The sequence below is a fragment of the Xiphophorus maculatus genome, chromosome 9 (assembly GCF_002775205.1).
Source record: "Xiphophorus maculatus strain JP 163 A chromosome 9, X_maculatus-5.0-male, whole genome shotgun sequence".
Classification (NCBI taxonomy): Eukaryota; Metazoa; Chordata; class Actinopteri; order Cyprinodontiformes; family Poeciliidae; genus Xiphophorus; species Xiphophorus maculatus.
Genome location: NC_036451.1, coordinates 22,517,300 through 22,531,994, shown reverse-complemented (window position 1 = coordinate 22,531,994; position 14,695 = coordinate 22,517,300). Strand labels below are relative to the sequence as shown.

General features: G+C 41.4%; 1 protein-coding gene across 1 annotated transcript in view; it reads left to right on the top strand.

The window, feature by feature from the left end:
- LOC102216696 (protein-glutamine gamma-glutamyltransferase K-like) overlaps positions 1-13,316 on the top strand; it is a 29,075-nt gene extending 15,759 nt beyond the window's left edge. The window contains exons 4-14 of the mRNA XM_014473546.2: positions 5,656-5,907; positions 7,555-7,673; positions 7,955-8,062; positions 10,007-10,184; positions 10,266-10,404; positions 10,512-10,704; positions 10,808-10,961; positions 11,085-11,369; positions 12,117-12,277; positions 12,389-12,525; positions 12,640-13,316. Of these exons, the coding sequence (XP_014329032.1) occupies positions 5,656-5,907; positions 7,555-7,673; positions 7,955-8,062; positions 10,007-10,184; positions 10,266-10,404; positions 10,512-10,704; positions 10,808-10,961; positions 11,085-11,369; positions 12,117-12,277; positions 12,389-12,525; positions 12,640-12,799 (1,886 nt within the window). The 3' untranslated portion in view covers positions 12,800-13,316. The remainder of the gene's footprint in view (positions 1-5,655; positions 5,908-7,554; positions 7,674-7,954; positions 8,063-10,006; positions 10,185-10,265; positions 10,405-10,511; positions 10,705-10,807; positions 10,962-11,084; positions 11,370-12,116; positions 12,278-12,388; positions 12,526-12,639) is intronic.
- Positions 13,317-14,695: the final 1,379 nt, after the last annotated feature.

Here is a 14,695-nt window from a genome sequence, read left to right as displayed (position 1 = left end):
GTCATTAATCCATTTTTTTAATACAATTTTAGGAATGCATTAAAAGAGGCAAATAAACAAATAATTCCACTCCTTTTAAGGAAAAAACTAAACTATTGCCTAAAACAGCACAGCAGCATCCTTTAGCTTGGTCGTTTACAGCAGAGCATGAATCTGCAGCTAAAAACAAAACATGCAACATCAACATGTGAAAAGTTCAGCACTTTCTGCTCGACTTAGCATCAACACAGTCCAATACAATCCAAAAAATGTTGACTATTTTTTGGATTAATGTATTTATGATTGGATACCAGAAAATAGATTTTTATTTTATTTTTTTTTTTACTGTAATTTGAACCAGATGAAGCTCAGACTGCCACCAGACGAGTTCTGGTTATAACATATTTATAGACAAAGGGATTTTTTTAAAAATGATCTTAAATGCAAAATTTATATATTTTGTACAGTTTTGGCTTAATTACAAATCAGTCATGTTGTTTTTGGCCTTTCTTGAGCCTCTGTGTACTCCTGTTAACGATTAGTCTATTCCTATGTCAGCAGACGATCATGTCAATAATCGATCCACGACGATTAATCGTCCCAAACCACAAAGTTTTAATCAACTTGCTTGCAGTTGTGACGTTACCAACAAACATGGCTGCGTAACACACGCCGCATCACGACTTACAAGGCTTTTCCCAGACCGGCGCGAGAATTAAACGCTTGTCGCCGCGATTCCCTGCGGCACATCGAACGTTTTCAGCACAAAGGGAGACAGACCTACACTCTGCCACATACAGTAGATGTACATAAAAGGGGAAGAGGCAGAGGAAGGAAGGGGGACTTTTGGTTACCATTGGTAACGGCTCTGTTGCTATGCTCCTGCGTTTTAAAGATACAGTTGTTCGGTGTGTTGCAGACCCAAGAGTCCCCCTTTTCCCAGCATGTGTGCTGGAAATGCTCCCAGTAGCAGGTGTTGCGGACTGAGCTGCTCGTGTTTTTTTTTTTTTTTACCCCCTCTCTGCCTTATGTTGACAGCTGGAGGAGGCAGACAGATATAGAGCCCTCAATTACAGCCAGGACGCTGGACGGGAGTAATTACACCATGTCTTCTACCGTAAGGAAGGATCGGTCCAAAGACTGCAACATTCTCTGCTTTGTTTAGTTTTTCATTAAAAAAAAAGAAGAAATGTATTGAAATTATTCAGTTAAATTTTTAATTTGCCCTTTTATACATAAATGATGACAATGTCACTCAGAAAGTGTCTTCTTTCCTGGTCAGGCAGAAAGAAGAAGAAAAAAAAAAGTACCTTTATATTTAGATTTGTAAACATCATTTTGACAAACTAATGTAAAGACTAATAATAACTAAATAAATAACGCGGCCACAAATTTTCCTGTTTGCCACTTTTGCTTTGCATACAAAAATAAAAACAAAAAGTCCTTGTCGGTGAGTTCCCAGTCTCGCCCGTCCCTCATTCAGCTCTGCGTTGCTCATTCCTCGGATGCCTCCTGCTTCCCCCGTTGAATTCTTTATTTATAGGAAATGACATTTTTGTTTGTGGATTTTGCACTGGAGGAAAAAATGTCAATGAATCCGCGGATAAACAAACCTCTGGTAAAAACTGCTGATAAAGCTATTTTTTGTGCATTACTTTGAAAAATGAATCCCCCCCCAAAAGCACCTCACACAATTAGCTGATCTGTACAGACAGTCAGATTCAGTTTAGTGAAGTTGTTTCTTCCTGCATGTTGTCTATCTAGTCCTCTGCCTCTCACTTCTTTTTCCCGTCTGGAGCTTTCCTCTTCCTCTTCCTCTCTCTCTCTCATCTTCCCCTCCTTCAGATTCCATCTATTTTTGTTCCCATCCGGTGAACTCACCTACGACCAATTTTATGGCGCTTATGCTTTTTTTTTTTTACCTGTATAATGTGTTTTAAAAATTAAGCTCCTACGTATTTGGGAAGCCGGGTTTAACCAGTTGACTCATGCGAGTGTGTGTGTGGCCATCACTTGCTTTGAAAAGGCTAAAATAAAACATTATCCTAATTTCTGCGTCTGGAGCCGACATGCCTGTTCTGCTCATCTCTGTGGGTTGAGTTTCAACAAACAAGCGACGCTGGTTTTGTTCTCAATCCCGACCGGCGTTCGGGTATTCGTGGAAAACTTCTTTCTTGGTGTGTAAGCAAAACTACGAGACAAAGAAAACATGAGTAAATACAAAGAGATGTTTTTAAATGATGGATTATCAAGAAGAAGAAGTGAAATGAGCTAAATAAAGTTGTCCACACCCAACAGAGTGTCATAAGGTTCTGCAGAGTTCTGGAAACAAGCCATTCGTCCCTTCTGGTGTGCATGACTGTAAGTAATTACGAAGTTTATCATAGTAAACTAAAAGTCTCGCTTGTCAAGTTTTAAAGTATCTGAAAATATTAAAAAAGTATTTGAGAGTGACAACTTTTAACCAGGAGTCAGACATACTTTACTCATCAAGCCCACATTTCTGTTTTTAGAAATTGGTTTGATGTAATATTCTAATTTAAATTGTAACGTTTTTATTGCAGAAAATCATCATAATTAACAGGAACAAAGGCCTTCAAACATTCATCAGCGTGTAATCAATCTACATAATGTGATAGACTTCCTGACTTTCCCATAACATTTTAATTCATTGACTGGGTTTGTGTTTATTACTGCAGAAACAGCTGTGCTGTTCAATTTAGTGGACAGATCACGCATCGCATTTTGCCCTCCGACATGATTACACAATTATTTTAGCCCTTAGTTCTTATTTACCATCACCAATGTTTCTTTAAACAACGGGCTGCTATTTTTATTAAAGCATCATACTGTATGATGATGCTTCATATGAAGTGTGAGATAACAGAAAAAAGCTAAACACTAAGGTTTAAAACAATATATATACTAAGTCGATCTGAAAATGGTTCCTACAGTACAACTTTAGAAAAGTATTGGATATATGTGTGTGCGTGTGCGTGTGCGTGTGTGTGTGTGGTAGATTTTTTAAAGTGTGCGTTGGAAATATATTTTTAAAAAGCTATTCCTTCAACCAGATTTTTGTTTAACCAGAACTCTGCTCCCTGCTGTAACCCGCTGCTCTGGACCGGATTCACTCCAAGCACTTTCTGCTCTGAAAAACAAGCCGCCCTGCAGGAAAGCAGACCGCAGGCCGAGTCGAAAACAAACAGTGATTTGTAAAAACCCAGGTGAAAGCCACTGACAGCTCAATGTTCTGCCTGGTTCTGTGCTGCTTTCAGAGGCCCGAAAGCGCCCCACTAACAGCTCAGAGTGGCTCTAAATTTCACTTAATATCTGACGTGGTTTAAGCGAGAGAGAGAGACAGAGAGAGAGAGAGAGAGAGAGAGAGAGAGAGATAGAGAGCGCGCTGCGATTGCACCCTTACAGAGTCTTAAACAAATTGCCATGGACAAAATGGGCCAGCCAGCCCTGGGGAAGAAAAACGCAGCTCTGAATCTTTCGATGGTGGCGTCAGTGGATTATGAGACGGGAAGAGAAGATATGAGGTATAGCTGTATGCAAAGCTGGCATTTGGGCTTTAGAGATGTGTGTGTGTGTGTGTGTGGGTGTGTGTGTGTGTGAAGAAAGCTTACTGGCTGTAGTTTATTTACAGTTTGGCTAGGTAGATGGGATAAGTAATCGTCTGCAGCCTTCAGCTGCCATCGAGGAAGCACTGCTGAATGTCAGGAGGAATGGTCCGACTCCACATCTCCCGTCAACACTTTGAGGATTTAACATGCAGCACCCGGTTTACAGAGAAGCCACTGTGGTATTTTAACCCTCTGTTTTTAAATTTGAACAATTAAAACCTGTACAAATATATATAAACGCATTGGAGAAAAAAACATTAGTGACAAAAATTTCCAGCAACATATTTTGTAAAACAAAACCAAAGGCGATCGAAGAGGCTTCTCAACTACAAATTCAACACATACATAATAACACATAAATGCACATCTACATATACATATATCTATGTAAACGTACATCAATGTACCAACAGATCTGCTGTATCATCTACAGATCAGAGCTTAACGTTGCAGTAACTTTTATGAAAATATTTCTTTACATTTTTGTCGAAACTCTCACTATGTCGTGACAGTATAATGTGAGACAGGTAAGTTGTTAAAAATGTGAACACCTCTGCCTTCTCTCAGTGCCAGCTAGAAACAAACAATCGGGGCCAAGAGGAGGGTCTTAGCGCTGTCAATCAACACCCACCCTGCCTCCCTCTCATTCATTTTTACACACATTTGTATACTTGTTATATTTTTTCTTTAAATGGGCAATATTCTTACTTTCCATTCATTTCATCATCTAAACCATTCCACAAAGTCATTCCACAAACTGATGTGCACAGACTTTAAATCACATTTTCCTCTCACCTTCGAAAAATTTAGAATTTTTTTTTTTACACGCACACTTTTTCTGGCCTTAAACAACACCTTGTACATTTTTAACCGTCTTGACATTTTTATTTTTTTGCAAATAAAATCGAATCAACCCATGATAACATATAAAAATAAATAAATAGAGATGACACGTGTTTGTCAATAACTTATCATAACACATAATTATTGTGAAGCAGAAGAAAATAGCTTTCTTTCTACTTTTTTTGTGTGTGTGTGTGTGTTTTTTTTTTTACCAAGAAAAATTTTAATTCAAATACAGACAGGGAAATATTTTGTGCGGTTCAGATGTCATGCAAAAGTTTAAGGGGTGTGCAATTTTTTTATTTTTTTTACTGGGGCCCTGAATGCATTTGGATTTCAGAGCCCTGTTCAGATGCTGCAGGGAAACTCTGACCTTTTCCCCCCGTGCGTACTCAGACCACGCTGACTGAGCTGTCGCATCGACCTGCTTGCTTCTCTACAGTATCCGCCGTCCCGTTTTAAAGATTTTCCCACCAGAAAGCCCATCGGTGCACAGCCAGCTGCCGCTTCGATGCGAGTCGGCAACTCGATGTGTTTTCAGACACAGTGGATGCTCCCTTTGTTTTGTTTTTTTTATTCGTGTTACTGCGAGCAATTTCCCGATTTCTTAAGTCCGACGTCTCACGACCGGAGCCGAGGAAACGCAGCGTTTCCTGACCGGACCGGCAAACCGGCTCGGTTTTGGCATTTGAGAACAGCAAATTAAGACAAGGCCACACCGCTCAGAGGGGAAACAGGAGGGAAATCACAGAAAGCTGCAGCTTTTTCACACCCTGCAGCAGCAACCTGTGAGGGGGTTTGTTAGAGAAAACGTAGAAACGCTACGTTTCTATCAGCTGTCAATGCAGCGTTACAGAATTTAATGTCAGAGAAGGAGAAGAGGAATAAGCTTTAACAGATCAATAATATCCAATGACACTAACGTGGAGAAAACTAATGTCTTCTGTGCAAACACTTTAGCAGAGCAGTTCTGAGGTAAAACTTTCTTATTAGGTGTGTGTGTGTGTGTGTGTATCTATTCCAGATTGTGCCTTCAGTTTCCTGCCTGTTTGGTTTCTGTTTATTCAAACCCAGCAGGCATTCAGGCGTGGCTTCAAAAGCAAAAGCAGCCTTCCTGAGCCAAACGAAAGCTCAAATTCTGTTCCAACATGTCACTCGGCCCCTCATGCCTGTTCACATACGTGTGCATGCGTTTTCCGCTCAGGTCCCCTCCCTGCGTTGTCGAACGGAACCCATGTCATCGTCCCTCTGGTGGAGGACCTGGAGGACGGTCGCTGGGAGGCCGCGGTCGTCAAGCGGGACGACAGGAGGTTAAAGCTGTCTGTGAATTCGCCTCCCACGGCTGTCATAGGCAGGTACCAGCTCACCGTGGAAACAAGCTGCGCCAACGGCCAGGCCACCTCCAGACACGACCCTGCCGATGACATCTACATGCTGTTCAACCCCTGGTGTGAAGGTAATCTAAGACAGACAGGCTCGGTGGATGAAGCGACCCCAAGCCTCCATGTTCAGTCCATGCATCACTGATTTCTGGAGACTCTTCGTAATAAACCAACTATATCAGCTTTCAGAACATTTTACAAACATATTTTGAAAACTCTTTTGTAAACATTCTCCTTAACTGCGACCGTTGTAAATGAAATCTAGTGGATCTGACTGCTTCAGGGAGTCGCCTAGAAGTCGTGGTGTCAGCATGGCAGCATCATGCTTACTTTAGTTCAGCATAAACAAGGACATCAATGGATTAAAACATTTAATCTGACTAATCACACTCCAGGGCTGTGGATTAATCACAATTAATCGCTGTGCAGTAACTTTTTAAGCTTTTTGCTTAAAATGTAAACATGCACATTTTCAAAAAATGGTCAAGAAAACATTCCATAGTCAAGACTTTCATATTAAAGAAGTTTTTAAAAGAAGTCATTTTGTTTTAAACGTCAATTTTGAAATGTCGGCCATAAACTGTGCTTTCTTTCAGGATAATTCATAATTGCAATGCGAGGCTACATGCTACCTGGGTTTTATGCAAATTTCCACCGCTGTGTTTTTTTAAAGTGAAATTTGCTGCTCGGCTCACCAGTTTGACTCTCATCCGTTCACTCGTGGGTTTGACCGCAGCACAAGGCCGTGACTGTGACCTAGGCAACCCTCAGCAGGAGAGAGGCTTTTAGCTCAAGATATGTAATGCGATTAATCTTTGAAATGTCACATTAATGCGTTAAATGCGTTGTTGAAAAAGCAGCTGTTCTTTGACTTATCCGGTAGTTAGTCACTGTTCAGCATTATGCCAAAAACTACTGTAGAGAAAAATTCAGGACTGTGGCTTAACATGAACACAATATGAAACATGGTGGTGGCAGCATCAGGCAGCCGGGAGGCTTTTCTTCCTACGAAAATAATCAACGTAGATGAAAACAGAAAAAATTGAGTTAAATACATGCTGACATTTGAGAGAACATTTTAGCTCACCTTCCAGCTGGACGAAAAACCTTTAACATTTAGCCAGAGGTAAAATCAAATGGATAAGATTAATACACATCTGTGTGTTTTGAGTGGCCCAGTCAAAGTCTAGACCTAAATCCACTTGAGAACCATGAATCCTCTTCCTTCCCCTTTACAAGTTCAAAGAACTTATTGTTGGTCTACTACATAAAATCCCAATAAAACTCATTTGTTGGTCAGAAATGTACAACATTTCTCAGTAAATAAAAAAACGTAGGCAAGAATAACATCCGTTTTGTGCCTGGCGTCTCAAAAGCTTTTCATGTCGTCTCAGCCACAGCTCCACATCCTGAACAAACATGTAGGAGGCGATGTTGTTTTATTTATTTATTTATTTATTTTTTAATGTATGTATGATTAGGACATCTGCTCGGCAATAATGCAAACAAAAGCTCCCAGCCGAACTGGAGCGTAAAATGCGGCGCAATTCAGATTGAACACGAAAAACCTTTTAATCTGCCCGGACTCAAGGCAACGTGGTTGAAAGGAGTTATTGCCATATTTCCTACTTCCTGGCCAAAGAAAACCTAAAATGGCTTCTTGGTCATTTTTGTTTAATGTCGTCTCTTTTTGAACGACCGTCCTCACTTGCTCCTCCCAGGCGACTCTGTTTTCCTGGACTCCGAGGAGGAGCGGCAGGAGTTCGTCCTCAATGATGTTGGTCGGATCTACTACGGCACACACCTCCAGATCGGAGACAGGACGTGGGACTACGGCCAGGTGAGGAAGAGGATGCAGCGTCCGTGTTTAAGATAAGATAAGAAAAGATAAATCTTTATTGCCATTGTCACAAGGACAACGAAATTTAAAAGGTGCCATCAGTCAGTGCATATGCTTGAAAACAAGAAATAACTGTCTCACAATTCACACACAATGTAAGAATTAACAAATAACTGGTAAAAAAAAACAAACAAAAAAACAACAACTAATAAATAAGAACAGCCACATTCTCACATTCTCAGGATCCATCAACACTAACGTCTACTTTGTGCTTCTCCCAGTTTAACAACGGGACCCTCGCCGCTTGCCTCTTCGTGTTGGATCGGAGTCAAACCCCAAACTCCGGTTGGGGCGACCCAGTCAATGTGACGCGGATCATCTCAGCCATGGTGAGGAAGGAGCTAATCACCTGCACCCTCCTTTATCTTCCAACCAAACCAACAACTATTACTATTTTATGCAAAAATAAATCTGCCGCTTTAAAGTGGAAGATTCTTTCTAAATATGCATTTACTTGCTTTGGTTCATTGTGTCAAGACCCAAACTGAAGAATTGGGTGAAGAATTACAAAATCTTCCCTTCACTGCACAGAGAGGAGGCCGTTCAACATCAGAACGTCTTCCGACATGAATCAAAAACCATATAGAAACAGTGTATATGTGAGGGGTGTTGTGTTTTGAGCCAGTTTTTGTTCTTTGCAGGGCAGAGATTTAACATGCGGTAGAAAATAACAGTGAGATCTACTCCCCCGGGTTTCTAGAAGCGTTTCTGAGCCTGAGGAGTGATTTCCACTTCAGAATCCTGTCTCCTTTTAAAGCGACGTTGCCCGAGGGCTAGAAGATCCAAGCCTGGAATAGTTTTTTTTTTTTTCCCTTGCAGCCTTGTCTCCCGTGTAGAGACGTTTCTCCCGATGATCTGAATACTTTAATGTTAAATGTGCTACTTTACACTTCTCTGCAATTTAGCTTTTGACTATAGGATGATAAAAGTCCCTCTTCAGCCCCTCCACAAGGGACTGATATGCTCAGTTTCTGTGCATTTTCTTAATTTGCTATGCTTCAGATTTACGTTTCAGGGTTTAAAATAACGTTGTTGTTCCAGTTTGAACTAAGTTTTACGCCAAGTCCACGTTTCAACTTTTTTAAAACACATTTTCATGTGAAAACTCTTACTTTTATGAAATACATATTAATTTTCAGAATGCTTACTTCCATCAACAAGCTCAGCCTGTTAGTGTGCAACATCATATTCATGTAAAAAGTGTAGACAGGTGCCAAACGTCCTCCTGTTAGCTTGTGAACAAGTTTGCACATCAAAGCGCCGCTTCCAGCAGTTCATATTGATTAAGCAGGCGACGGCAAACAATCATGTAATTCTGGTAAATAAGCTTTTACCCTTCATGTGCATCATAGCTATTTTAATAATGAATTACAACATTGCCTTTTGGGTGTTTCTGAATCTCAAATAATTGATTTTTTTTTTTTTGACAGTAAACAACGTTGCTACTGTTCTTCATGCTAACAATCAAAACTTTTTTTTCTTCATTCACTCTGACAGCAAAACATGACATTAGTTACAGTAATTGTGTCGCTGCGCTGCTTTGTTTAGATATCAACACTTACATTGTATGCAGTTGAGTTTTCTTCATTTTGTTCTTCTTTAACATTTCTGGAAAATGTCACCATAGTCTCCGTACTTCCACTTTCTGCTCATTGCGCCAACTCTGCGTTTGTGCTGGTCAGCAGTCTTAAATTGCTGACAACATCCGAGCCGTTATTTTAGTTGCTAAGCTAATGTTTCGTTCAGACTGCAGAGTCGTCTGAACGAAACATTAGAAGTGAACAAATGCATTTAGTTGCAGCTTTATCAATCTGCCTCTTTGTTGGAGTAGAAAAATCACCTAAAAACAACAAAAGTCTCCATTCAATCTTTTGGTTTTGAGTACCTGAAACTGGGATTTCAGTTTATATTACATTTAAAGCAAATTACATATCACATTCATGTTTACAGGCATTATCAATAATGGATCCCCACAAAGACTTCCTTTGTGTACGTAAAAGTGAAACAGCAGTCAGCCAGTTCTCACCTTTATTTTTTTCCATCAAATAATATCAAAGGTTTACTTCTGAAAAAAAAAACCTTGTGTACATCTTTCTTTCACTCCCAAAATGGCGCGCTTTTAAAGACAACAATAGGGAGCTGCACTCACTTCAGGTTTCTCCTGTAAAGAAAAACGGCACCGTTTAGATAAAGTTCTCAAAGGAGCATTCATCATCGTTTGTGCGCAACCCACAGCGCATCATAATAAATTGTAATTATGTCTTGATTTCTAGATAAACTCTCCCGACGACCTCGGTGTTTTGGAAGGAAACTGGTCAGGAGACTATTCACGGGGAACTCCCCCCACCGTGTGGAGTGGAAGTGTGGAAATCCTGCAGCAATACTACGAAAGCAGGGGAACGCCCGTTAGGTACGGCCAGTGCTGGGTCTTTGCTGGCGTCTTCACTACAGGTCAGCTGATGCATCTTTGGTTTGATGTACCAACAAGACCGTCTTGAATACATGCTAACCACTGGTGATGCGCTGTTTCAGTGTTGCGTTGTCTAGGCATTCCTGCTCGAACGGTGACCAACTTTAGCTCGGCGCACGATACCGACGTTTCCTTGACGACTGACATCTACCTGGACGAGGAAATGGAGCCGATAGAATACCTTAATGCAGACTCTATCTGGTGCGTCACAGTACCAGAGTTCATGACATACACGGGTTCCGCAAAACAACAACAAAAACCTCTAAGTTTTAACCATTTCCCATTTCTTTGTTTTTCTTTTTCGGTAGGAACTTCCACGTGTGGACCGACTGCTGGATGTCTCGTCCAGACTTGCCTCCTGGCAACGGAGGCTGGCAAACCGTCGACGCCACGCCGCAGGAAACCAGTCAGGGCATGTTTCGCTGTGGCCCGGCTTCCCTCAGCGCGATCCGTAATGGTCAGGTCTACCTCAAACACGACTGCGCCTTTGTGTTTGCCGAGGTTTGTCGGATTCTCAGTCAGCAGAGGAGTTTTGTCTCGTAATACTTTAGGAATGACTGAAAGGCGTTTATCAAAAACTGACCTGGTCCCACGCCTCTTCCAGGTGAATAGTGATAAAATATACTGGCAGAAGAACAAAGATGGCACCTTCAGTCAGTTCTGCAGTGAGAAGAACACTGTGGGTCTCTCCATCAGCACCAAGGCCGTGGGCTCAGACGAACGGGAGGATATCACACACCTTTACAAACACCCAGAAGGCAAAACCAAAAAATTATGACACAATCTTATGCAATAACTCATGCAACTTCCGAAGCCGTCATGGCATATAATCAGTTTATTTTGAATTTGCTCAAAATGGTTGTGTTTCATTTTTTCATCAGGCTCAGAGGAGGAACGTATTGCCGTGGAAACTGCCTGTAGCTACGGCTCCAAAGCGGCCGCCTACTCGTCTCCGACGGCGGAAGACGTCTCTTTGGAAGTGATCATGGAGGGCGACGGTCCCAGAATGGGGGAGGATGCAGAGCTGACCATCAGGCTGAGGAACGTCAGCTCGGAGCCGCGCACCATTACGTTGCACAGCCAGTTAGCCGTCATGTACTACACCGGAGTCCACAAAGACACGGTGAAAAAGGACAAAGTAGACGAGGAAATTCTGCCCAACGAGGGTGAGCAGCTGGGCCTCCTCACAAACGGCCTTACAAAAGTATACTTTGAACTTTTCCATATTTTTGCTCATTGCAACCAAAAATTTTAATTTATTTAATTTCATTTGTTTATATATATATATATACATATATATATATAATATCCCAACACAAGTAGAAATGGAAGAAAGGCCAAAATATGTTATATCGTAAAATAAGAATCTGAAAAGTGTAATCAGCATTTGTATTCGGCATCCTGATATCCTCTAAATAGAATTCAAAGTAAAAAATTGTCTTCATAAATCTACCATTGCAATTTAATCAAAGTACACAACCGAGTGTAAAAAACATAATTTTTTATTTAAAAAAATATACTACAGCTCTAAGACAAACGTGGAATTGAAGCAAAAGCGTTTCTGCATACTATGAGTCAAAGAGGCTGAATATGCACTCCACACTTTCCCAATTATTTTTTATAAAATATATGTAAAAAAACAAAACCAAACAAGAACTCTAGTTAGTGTTGGTTTACAATGAGATATGATGCAAAAAATGTTTAAGATGTTTGAATATCTCTGCAAGGTAGCGAAAAGTTTAAACCTCTGTCTGTCGTCTCGCTTGCTCTGCACAAACAGGATTGATGGAATAAATCGTTGAAACTTCCTCGTCCAACAACAACTAATTCCACCATCTTGAGACGCCTAAGCCTGCCAACCTAAACATTCTCTAATATCTGCCCTATTTTTATTTTTATTTTTTTGCTTACAGTGAACGATTTGACTTGGGAATTGAAGTACGACATGTACAAGAACCAGCTGATAGATCATTCAGCCCTGATGCTAACGCTTTCCGCCAGGGTCAGAGAAACGCAGCAAGTCCTGGCGACCCAGTTCAGCTTCCGACTCAGGACGCCAGACCTCGTTATAAAGGTAAAAAACAGCAACAACAAAAACACAGAAAGCCAGGAAATCGTAACAAGGCAGTGGGAGATCGAGTCCCAGCTCTGATTTTGTCGCCTTTTCCATTTTACCGTCACACAGCCGGTGGGGAAGGCTGTGGTGGGGCAGAAGATGAAAGTGGAGATTTCTTTCACAAACCCTCTACCGCTGGTGCTGAAAGCAGTGATATTTCACCTGGAAGGAACAGGCCTCCTACCTGGGAAAAAGATCCACTATGGGTGAGTCAGGAGAAACATAAACTTAATATCGGTCCTGAGGTTTTTTTTTTAAAATGACCTGGCGTCTCTTCCCCCTTTTGTGACTGCTACTGTCATTTCCTGTTCTCCCTGCAGAGATATCGGCGGACATGCCTCCGTCTCCTTCGTGGAGGACTTCGTCCCCACCCTTCCCGGACCGAGGAAATTACTGGCTTCTCTGGACTGCAGGCAGCTCACACAGGTCCACGGCGTGAGCGACATCGCCGTGGAGGACAAAAGCAGCGTGGCTTCGTAGGGACCCGCCACGTTTTGACAGTCAATTACCCGGCGTACCGTGGGCTGATTCTTATCGCGGACCCGTGAACTCCTTTCTCCGTCTTATTTATATACGAAGCCAGTATTCAGATCTCGCAATGTGTCCCACTTCGGCGCTGATTAAATTTGCACAAGAATTGCAAACCGGTGGCAAATTTAAGGATTTCTGGCGGAAATCTGATACGTGTCCACAAAGAGCGGACGCTTTTAATATCAGACGAAGCCCACCGTGCAGCTTGCACCACTCCTTAGATGGGCGACGCAACCGTGTGCAGAAACATAATAAATGCAGATCAAGTGAGCAGCGGAGGTTGGACCGGTTAAGTAACTTTAATGAAGGAAATGTGCTTTAGCTAAAACAGGATTTGTATTTATGTCTTGTTTTATGATTCATTTATGCAATCTATTTATTTAGTTCATTTACCATCCCTTAAAAACATCATCTACAGCACTCCCTGTTTCAGATTTGTTTGTATCAATAAAAGAGCAACAGCTTACAGACTTGCTTTTGGAGCTTTAACTATAGATTTTCGTGTCTTTGAAGGCAACTATGAGCAAAAACGTTCTGTACCTTCATCCACGAAGGGACTTGGGTCACAAGATGTCCTACATGCAAAGACTTGCTTAACTCAAAGACTAAAATGCCCGCCCCCCCCCCATGGAGTTGTCAGTGTTACCCCCTTTTACTGAAATAACTTCAGTGAGAAGCTACATGTAGCCATCTGTCGGCCTCTGACAGCAGTCTGAAGAAAGCTCGCCCCACTCTGAGGGGATTTACAGCCTGTTTCAAGTCACCCGTTAGCATCTCAGTGGCACCAGGACCTGAAGCTCATTTCTTTGATTACATTTGCTTAGAGAACCAGATCCAGGCAGTTGTTCTGAACATTTTCCACCTGTAGAAAATCTTCCATACATCTGATATACACATTTGGGTCTCCGCATGGTGTCGACTCTCTTCAACAGTCAGGAGCATCAGATTAAATGTCTCAGGTTGAAAGGCAGCAATCACGTCACTTCCTGGACGTCTGCACTCCATTTGTTGTTGTTTTTCTGAATAGTTTCTACTGTATTAAAATGATTTAACACAGTAAATGTGTAAAGGATCACAAATATTGTGTTAAATAATATTAATACAAAAACTAATGAACTTTTAGCACAGTAAATTCGTGCCCTCCTTACATGGACACGTTATTGCTGGGTTTCAGATGACGTAGCACCGACGTCACCCAATGCAAATGGAAGGCAAGATGTAAATCCAGCTTTAAAAAAAAAGAAGTAAATCCAGCTTCAAAATGCCTAAGGTCTGTGTCCTGTACTGTTGTTCCAACCATTATAAAAGAGAGAAAGATAAACGTTATTTTGGGGCATTAGCTACTCGTCGTGCTCCATTTTGCTCTGTTCTGGGAAATCCACTTCCGGACCCCCATCTGAATTTCGCGCCACATTCAGCAATTGTGTTGGTTTTTGACACAACTGTTGATATCAACGAATGTTTTAAGACTGTACAGTACAAGTGATTATTTCTGTAAAAAAAACAACCATATTGTAAACATTCAAAATCAAAAGGGTTTAAAAAAAAAAAAAGCACTTATTATGTCACGTCTCTATAAATACTAACTGGAATGCTCAAAATGTGAGGGGAGGCTAGTTTTATGTAGGTTAAAAATGATTTCACCTCGCAGCTGAAGCAATTTCCCAACCTTCAATAAAACCCTTTGCTCCTACATAAAGCACGCGACACTTTCTCTTCCTGTGTGATTTCTTTATGACAGCCCACGGCTTCCGCCTTCGCCTCATTGACAGAAAGAGGCCAAGTCTTCAGCAAAAGCTTCGTGTCGCCTTGTCTTTCAAATGTCGACTCAGACGCTCTGGCACA